General features: G+C 33.4%; 1 protein-coding gene and 1 non-coding gene across 2 annotated transcripts; one reads left to right on the forward strand and one right to left on the reverse strand.

Moving 5' to 3' along the window:
* The first annotated feature begins 927 nt into the window (after nucleotides 1-927).
* TRNAY-GUA (transfer RNA tyrosine (anticodon GUA)) lies at nucleotides 928-1,021 on the forward strand. Its single transcript has 2 exons — nucleotides 928-964; nucleotides 986-1,021. It is a non-coding gene; the product is annotated as a tRNA-Tyr (tRNA).
* A 45-nt stretch (nucleotides 1,022-1,066) lies between these two features.
* LOC127118773 (uncharacterized) lies at nucleotides 1,067-4,857 on the reverse strand. The gene is made up of 5 exons (XM_051049030.1): nucleotides 4,689-4,857; nucleotides 3,802-4,123; nucleotides 2,466-3,696; nucleotides 2,218-2,364; nucleotides 1,067-1,732 (listed from the first exon to the last, which is right to left on the reverse strand). Exons 2-5 carry the CDS (start codon nucleotides 3,853-3,855, stop codon nucleotides 1,287-1,289), a joined length of 1,878 nt encoding a protein of 625 aa, XP_050904987.1. The 5' UTR covers nucleotides 3,856-4,123; nucleotides 4,689-4,857; the 3' UTR covers nucleotides 1,067-1,286.
* Nucleotides 4,858-9,427: the final 4,570 nt, after the last annotated feature.

A 9,427-nucleotide genomic window follows, 5' to 3' on the forward strand; every position in this document is an offset into this window, starting at 1 on the left:
TTTAAAATGATTAAAAAATCAATAAAAAATATCAATAAAAAATTATTTAAACTTAAGTTTTATTTAAATGAAAATATTATAAATTGTAGATTCTGCTGGAATATTAAGTTACCTAGTTATATGAGTAAATGTATACTTTTAATAATTTTTATTTGTTTAAATACAATTTTCTTAATTTATATTAAATCGGTCATTGAATATTTATTTTAGATATGGAGGGATATTACTAAAAGAAAATTGTAAACATTGAAATCATGTAAGTTATGGAAATAAGTCGAATTTAGCATACTCCATTTGATAGTTTGAATTTCGGTTTGGGTTAGTCACACTATTTTTTTCAAATATAATCTCAGTTTAATTAAAGTTCATAAACAATTTAATTCGACTCATTAACTCAAATTAAAGAAAAACAAATTCTTTAATAATTTTAAAGAAATGCCGTATTATTTATATTTGAGCAATGGTCGATGTTTTAACATAGAAAATTTCTAAAAATTCTAAGAAGTACCATGATATAGAAAATATGAGATTGATAATAAAATTAAAGAAAATTGGTTAAAAATGAGATTTTCTAAGTATTGAATTTAATAAAATAATCAACTTTGTACGATAATATAACAATTAAAATAATTTAATTTACCTTCGATTTCAATGAAAAAATATAAAGTCAAACTTTTCAGAGTGAGAATAATTGGATAGATTCTTATCTAGTTTTTTTCTTTAACATCTCAATAAAATATAGTGAATGAAATAAATTCATCTCATCATTATAAATCAATTAATGGTGGACTTGAGTCAATTTCCTTCTTAATATAAGGTCATTTGTTTTAAAACAATATCGTGTTAAAAAAAGTATAAAGTACTAAATGAAATACAGTTATTTAAATATATTAGTTATATACATTTATCAGAAAAGACTATCATCAACCGACCTTAGCTCAGTTGGTAGAGCGGAGGACTGTAGTGGGTAAAATACCTGATGGAAATCCTTAGGTCGCTGGTTCGAATCCGGCAGGTCGGAATTTTACATTTTATCCATAGAAATCACGAAACTAAGATCATCATATCAAGTTCCAAACTCTTCACTTCAACATTTAACAAAACAAAAGACATTATTCAATGCACACACAGTTTCCTCTTATTATGCTATAAACACGAGGCATTGTAATTGTATATTACCAAAATGAGTTTTCTCTTATTTATATACAAATGAAACATTCTAAACACCAAAACTGAACAAATTTCTGATGACTTGTTCCTTCTACAAGCAACTGTCCTTTTGAATTTTACCTCCTTGTCCCGTTCGTGCTTTTTGACGCGGCACCCGATCCTTCTCGCTGTTGTCCAACTCGATTCATCAATCTTCTTCCGGAGCTCCTCTTCTTGCTGTTCCCAAGTGCAGCATTGGCAACACTTTTCATAAATATGTTCCGTGCCCCCCTTTTAGACTTGAGAGGTTGTTTATTCAGAAACACCAGATTTGGAAGAAGGCCCGATACAGACTTGTTCAGCTGTTGGTTACCGATGTTTCTCTGAATAGCGTTTCCGAGTAGATTAAGAGCCTGGAGTGAGTTGTAGTTAGCCACGAGCTGACCTAACGATTTCGTTGTTGTGATTTTGTTGAAGCTCAAGTCCAGAACTGTTAGCTTAAACAGCCTATGTAGCCCCTCAATATCATTTATCTTGTTTCCAGCAAGATATAGCTCCTTGATAAGTGTACAGTTTGATAAACCTGATAAATCACATTGTGAACAATTGTAATACGGTTATAAACAAACAACGAAGACCAACAAATTTCATATGCAAATTCCTATATTTTGTCCTAAATCTCTAGTTCCTAGAAGAGAACGCTCAATCAGGGGCGGCAAACGGGCAAGCCCACCTCGTTTAGACCCACCTGACAAAAGTCCATGAAAAAACAAGGCAGAGCAGACATTGTTGAGGGTACGTGCCCAAAACTTTGGTCCGCTCGACGAAAAAGTGAGGGCGGGCCGAGCCGACCCACGGGCACTACACCTCTAAAGCCTAACAATTGCAAAAAAATTATATTAATGTACGCGCCTAAAACTTTGACCCACTCGCACAAAACAGACATGCTCGGCGGGTCGGGCCCGTTTTGCCACCCCTAACCCTGATAATATGTATTATAGTCGATAGCCAAAATTCTAACTCGGGACAGGCAGATTGGTATGAGAATATTTTAATATAGACGCTAACCTTGTCCAATTCTTGAGATGCAGTTGTAACTTAGGTCAAGTACTCGCAACCGGGTCAATTCTTTGAGACCGTCGATGGTGCTAATCTTGTTTCTTGACAAATTAAGTGTTTGAACACTCTTTGGTAGACATCCTGCTATGATGCTAACTGCAGAACAATAATAAAGAAGAAATTCAACAAATTGAGTTACTTTAGTTGTTAATTTATGCTGCATTAAAAGCTGCATTCTACTCCTGAAGTTACAATACCTATGAAATTGTTGGACAAATTGACAGAGCGGAGATTGGAGAAGTGTGATATCATGGGAATGACTTTTATACCAATGCCGGATATGTGAGCAACCGATGAAGCTGGATTTAGAGACTGGACCATACTATTGGCTTTCAAAATATCCTTTGAAAGATTGGAATTTGAATCAGGCAACTGAGATGTGCTTCCTATCATTGGTCTACCGGCATCAGGAAAAGGCGGGAAGGAAATGCTTCCGGCGTTGTGATCAAGAACACCATCCTCCGGAACCGGTTCCTGAATTTCAAGATCTTTGACCCATGCATCCACCCTAGCATAAGAAGAAGATTCTGTCGAGAAAGCAAGCCATTGGTTAGGAAATCTGTTCTGCCTTTGATCATTGTCATCGGTGATTTCGCTAATGGATTGCGTAGTAAATGACACGGAGGATTGCGCATGTTTCATTGCCTTCAATTGTTTTGGTTCGAGGGTGTCGGAAGAATACCCTAATTGATCGCTTAAAGAACTAATAGCAGGAACAAGTTTCGATTTTCTAGAGAATGTTCTATGTATGTTCCTCTGACTCCAGAGGAACAACTTCCACCACAATTTTTTACTTCCAGACGGGAGTACTTGACTCGAAGAATGTCGTTTAAACATCACTCTATCAGCACTGCAGTCACTTTTCACAGACCTAGACCTCTTAAGATTCACCATCGGGTTTGTAAATAAGTCGCGAAAGTCTTCAAAAGATGGAGACTTTGATGGAGACAAGTACTCATTTATCTGCCTATGAACATCCTTATTTTCAATGTTCGAGCACGAACGCTTGAGTTTTGGAGAACCCAGAAAATCAGATTTCCCAATACCAGGGTCACTCTTTCGGCTGTATCTATCGCTTTGATCTTCCAATTCATAGCTGACTTGGTTTTTCTCTTTTGGATCATACCCTTCTTTGCTTGCAGCTGGTTCATCGGATTGAAGATCAAAATCCGAGAGCTCCCTCTTGATTGAGGCCAAATTTTCATTCTCAGTTTCATCTCCACCTTTATAAACTTCTCCCACTCCAGCTTTCACAGGACTCTCAAGACGCATAACCCTAACATCACTCCTCGAGTTTATCTGAAAACCATTGGTTACAGTAACATCAAAAGTGGTTGGTTCCGAATCACGCGGCTCAGATGATACCCGCTGTTGTAGTTTGGAAATTAGAGCATCAAAACTCACTTTCAAAGATTTTTGTTTCCCCGCCTAAAGAAACAACCAACATAGGAACACTAAACCACGTTAATCACAAGCATTAAAGTAACAACACAAAGCAAAACAACACTATATTCAAACCCAATTGACTCTTACCTTTTTTTTCACCTTAGTCTCATTCGAAATCAAAAAGCACCTTAATAGTGCCATCTCAAAATACAAAACCTATTCTCAAACTTTCTATGAAATCAAATTACCACTTCCATTTCAACAGCAATCACATTGGATCGATTATTAGCCGTAATCAGTAGGATGGAACAGAACAGTATCTGGAAACCTGTGTGAACAAAACCCGAAGCCGAAAAACAAAAGATCAAAACCTGTTCCAATTGATGCAGCTATCTCTATAAAATTGGCCAGAGTTGTGTATGCAAGTAAATCTTTGTCCTTCTTAAATCTCCACCAATATATTTTTCACCTGTTGGGTCAAAAACCAGTTATCAGATAACCAAAACATCTCAAATATTCATCAAGAAAAATTCAACCAACCCCAAAAGCACACCCATAAAAAATCCTAATTAATTCATGTTACAATAAAACAAAAAGTCTTACATTAATTGTAAATACATATTAAGATACTCAGAAACATGTGTGCGGGTTAAAAAAACTCATAAATATGTTTTTTTTATAGAACATTATAGCATAACTTAATGAGAATTAATTGTTACAAACTCAATATAAGCAAAAGTCATGAATGAATCTGGTCATGAATGTATCTGATTCAAATTTAGAACAAATACCGCCAGTGGTTTTCAAACACCCACTGGTTGAATAGTTCAATAAACTTGATGTTAATCTAAAATGATACTAAGTTAATATCATTACATTAAATTTGTAAAACACTTTAAAGTCAAATATACATTTTGAGAAACGTTTCATGGAGTTCAATGATCTCAATGAATAAAACACAACAATTTGAAACACATATATAACAAAAATTGAGCATTAATTGTTGCAAGAGTCGAATAGTGACAGTAACTAACCTCAAAACAACGGCGAGAATCATGCGGAAATTGAGAAAGAAGATTGAAATTGGAGAAGCGACGGAATGTGCTAGAGTAGAGAAAAAGAGAGAGGCGGTGGCTATTTGGACGCAAAAAGAGAATAAATAACTGATTTATAATGAATTGAATTGAATAACTCTATTTATAATTTCGAGGGGCACGAAACAACATGAATGTGTTCTTTTATAGTAATAGCAATTTAAAACTTTCTCTTTACTCCTACTCAAATTTTGTTTTTTTCAAAATATATATACATAATTTGAAGTATTTGTCAAACTCTCAACAGTTTCATTTCTTAATAAATGATATTTTAAATACAATGTACTTAATTAGTTAGGTAGGTTAAATTAATGTAGTCAAAAAAGAGTAATGTCATAAGTTTAGACTCTATAAAATATTTGATGGTCTTAAAGAAAAAAAAAGAAAAAAAATTATATATTTTTTATTTTAGTCAATAATTATTTATCACCTTCTTTATTTAAAGCAGTCAAACAGTTAAGGGACAAAAAGAGAATAAAACTTTCTTTAATAAGATATTTTTTTAACTTATAATTTATAAGGTGATATAATAATAAAAGACTTCTTTAGTAATAGTTTTTTAATTATAAATTTGTAATTTATTTTTACTAACTCATAGTTCATTTTTTAAACTCTATTTAAATAGTGTTTTAGTTTACAATTTGTATTTTTTTTTCAATTTTATCCTTATTATTTTAACTAAAATTATATAATATCCTTTATAATTTATTTTAATTTAAAAATAAAATAATTATATATTAAATATCTTTCTTGTCATTTTAACTAATTGTCATTTTAATTTATTAACTAATTGAATCTATAATTTTACCAAATACTTCAATTAATTTATTAATTATAAATTATCAATCATCATCTATAAACAATAAACTATCAGTCATGGAAAACTATCAGTCTGTTTAACAACTAATTACTATTTTTACCAAAATAACTTAAATCTAACATTTTTTTTCTTTTTCTACAAACTTATCTCTTTCCATTTTTTATAGGCTTTCTATTTTCATATTAATTGTTGATTAAACAATTCAAACTAAATTTGATTAAATGGCATTCTAATTGAAAAATAATTTTTATTTTAATTCTTCCTCAAACGATATATATATATATATATATATATATATATATATATATATATATATATATATATATATATATATATATATATATATATTATATAGAGAGAGAGAGAGAAGAGAATTTACAATAATTTTTTATGTAAGTAAGATTTCAAAGACTCAACGAAAAGGGTGAAAATAGACTAGCATGGCTGATAAGGATCTAACCAACATCAGATAAAAAATATTTAAGTCTATTAAATCGGTCTACATAATTAAATACAAATAATGTATTTTATAACTCATTACTATATTATATTTTATAGCTAGAATTAAATTATAAATTTATTAGTTTCTTTAGTAATTTGAACTTATTAAATTATATAATATTTTATGTATATTTAAATATATCATATAAGTTATAATTAAAATATGATATTTTATTTAGCCATAATATATAAAATGTCAAGTTAAATACTAAAATAAAATTTAATTATTTTTAAAGAATTTATGAAAATAAATTGAAAATATCTTATAAATAATATCATAAGTTGTCGTGTTTTAAATTCTTCAAACAAATATAGGTTCTCAAACAAATCGTATATGTCTTTTAATTTGTTAGTTTATTTAAATATAAATTAAATTACTTATTTAAATAAGTTTAAATAAAGTAGACTTTTAAGTAGATTAACAATTCAATCAAGCTTTTGAAAACGTTAGGTTTAAATATAAAAATAAGCATATGATAGATTACAAGTCATATATACATCTTGAGATTTTTTAATTGGGATAAACTAAGGTTTGGAAAACCCTCTCAATCTATCTTATTCTCATCCTAACTCATCCGGTAAAGAAAAACTTCAAATCTCGAAGAACACACAAGTCAACTCCTTACCAATCTTTATTGGCTAAATAAATATATCTAAATTTCAATCATGTTCTGGGTCGGGCAAAGGCCCAAACCGCTAATGCCCAAGTCAACACGAATCCACTTCATATGACTCAAGGTATAAAAGTCATCTCACACGAAATACAAGTTACACTTTTTTATTTCCACTTTTCATTACAATCATCTTAAATATTGAACTAACTTGGGCGTTGGAGTGCTAACCTTGCAGGTCCACCCTCGCGCCACCATGTTAGAGATCAATACCACAAGTTAAGGATTCCTCACCAGGTATAAAAGTCATCTCACACAACATACAAGTTACACTTTTTGATTTTCACTTTTCATTACAATCATCTTGAATGTTAAACTAACTTGAGTGTTGGAGTGCTAACCTTGCAGGTCCACCCTCGCGCCACCATGTTAGAGATCAACACCACTAGTTCAGGATTCCTCACTAGGTATTTCAACTATTTATGGTTCCAAGACAGAACATCGACGTCGTATGTGGGAAATGACTTTTGATTCCCACAAAATTTCACAAGCGAATCATCTTCGATCCAAAATTAGATCTCTACTAGAAGCGGAAGGAGTATAAGTGGTAACTTCGTTAGTCATGTCTGAGAGATCCATTCCATCTCCCTATCCAATTATCACTGATCCACGAGATTTGCGGTGCAACGACATCCAGTACCTGTCTGTCATTAGAATTCCTCCTACTAATGACAGATATTGGCATTGAACAGAGATGAGATTGATTGGAGTTAGGATTTTTTGATCGCGAAAAAGATCAAAGGAATCTCGAACTTCGATCTGCCTCTGAATCTATTGGTCAACATCGTGATCAAATCCTGACATGATTCCTCGTAGATGACAAAATATCTTGCAATGTCCTCTACGTTGATATGTTAGAACGATTAAGCATTAAGTAAACAGATCTGAGTCTGTATTAGGTGGAGATATGTTGACCCTTAACGATTCAATAACTCACCCTAGTGGAACGACATATATGATGCTAGAGATTGGAGAAGAAGTGCATGAGAAAGGTAATCCTCAACTTCCATGAAGTTTCATGTAGAAGCACCTTCAAAGTTATCCTTGGGATATCCTTCCTAGAAAAGCTAGATGTGGTAACATCTATGATCCATATAAAGGTATCTTATCATGATAAAGAAGGAATATCAGCCATCGTTAGTGTCGACCTGGTAGAAGCAAAGCGGATCAAAGAGTTCATCCTTAATGACATTCTTATGTCGGCGGCAATAGGAGCAGGAGAAATTCTAGAGGATACCAATATGTTCGATCTACACGCACGAGAAGATGAAGTTATACCCATTTCGGATGGTGAATTTAAGTATATCCACCTCAACAATAACCTAACTCAGTCAGTAGAGATAGGATTCAGGTTTACCCTCAAAGTAAGATTCGTCCTAATCGAATGTCTCCAGGCCAACGCAGACATTTTCTTTATCTCTCCACACGAGATGCTTGATATCAACCCTAGCATTGCATAACACCAACTGAACATGGACTCCAGCACCTGCTACGTATCCCATCGACAAAGGAGGCGGTCCCCGGAGAAAGACGAGGCTACCGCAACACGACCAAGGGCATATTGGACGCATGACCCATTTTCGAGGCAGAGTATACCAAATGGCTCTCCAATGCCGTTCTGGTGAAAAAAGCCTCGAGAAAATGGAAGGTGTATGTTGATTACATGGATCTTAACAAGGATTGCCCATAAAATTCTTACCAGCTCCCGAACATTGACAAACTTGTATATAATTTAACAAGGTATCAACTATTATCATTCATGGATTCCTACTCATGGTATAATCGAGTACATATGTTCGAGCTCAATCAGATAAAGACAGCATTCATGACCAAGCATTCCAACTACCAATAGAACTTCAGGTCTTTCTGGTTGAAGAATGTTGGCATAACATATCATAGGATGATGAACAAGATCTTTCAAGAAGAGATATGGGAGATACTGAAGGTGTACATGGATGACATGATTGTAAAATTCAGTTAGGAGGAGCTCCACGTTGCACCTCTAAAGGGTGTTCAAGAGGGTCACATGAGACTCAATTCAAAGAAGTGCACCTTCAAGGTAAGAGCAAACAAGTTCTTAGGCTTCAACCTGACTGAGCGAGAAATTGAAGAAAATCCCGACAAATGAGAAGTAGTTATTAGAATGAGCGTGCCAACTTCGAAGAAGGAGATCCAAATATTGAATGGTATGTTGATTGCGTTGAAAAAGTTCATTTCAAAATCCGCTCAGTACGCTTTGTCTTTCTATATAATATTAAGAAAGAAGGAAAACTTTGAGTGGACACTGAACTGCGAGGACCTGTTTAAGTCTCTGAAGGAAACCCTGGCTACAACCCCAGTACTTACTCGACCACTTTTGGGGGGAAAGTTGTACTTGCATCTAGAAGTAACAGAGGAAGTAGTGAGTGTCGTCCTGATCAGAGAGTCGAACTATAGCTAAAGCCTTGTGTACTTCATATCAAATGTCATTGTGGGGGGAGAGACGACCTCACATAATCTTATAAGGTATTTCCTTGCAGATTCAATAATCGTTCAGAAAAATTTTCCCCTGAAGTAAGTGCTCTACTAGACAGACTTGGTCGAGCGTCAAACGAATTGTACCATTGAGTTGTCAGAGTTTGAAGTATCTTTCAAAGCAAGGATAACGTTGAAGGCTTAGTTGTTCGCTGAATTCTTGGCCGAAATTA

The sequence above is a fragment of the Lathyrus oleraceus genome, chromosome 2 (genome assembly GCF_024323335.1).
Source record: "Lathyrus oleraceus cultivar Zhongwan6 chromosome 2, CAAS_Psat_ZW6_1.0, whole genome shotgun sequence".
NCBI lineage: Eukaryota > Viridiplantae > Streptophyta > Magnoliopsida > Fabales > Fabaceae > Lathyrus > Lathyrus oleraceus.

What these genes read in the sequence shown, in the direction of transcription:
- LOC127118773 (XM_051049030.1), bottom strand. Translation starts at nt 3,855, where the DNA reads ATGGCACTATTAAGGTGCTTTTTGATTTCGAATGAGACTAAGGTGAAA. An exon ending in AGACTAAGGTGAAAAAAAAG is followed by an intron (nt 3,697 to 3,801) that starts GTAAGAGTCAAT and finishes TTGTTTCTTTAG; the next exon opens with GCGGGGAAACAAAAATCTTT. An exon ending in CATCTCAAGAATTGGACAAG is followed by an intron (nt 1,733 to 2,217) that starts GTTAGCGTCTAT and finishes GTGATTTATCAG; the next exon opens with GTTTATCAAACTGTACACTT.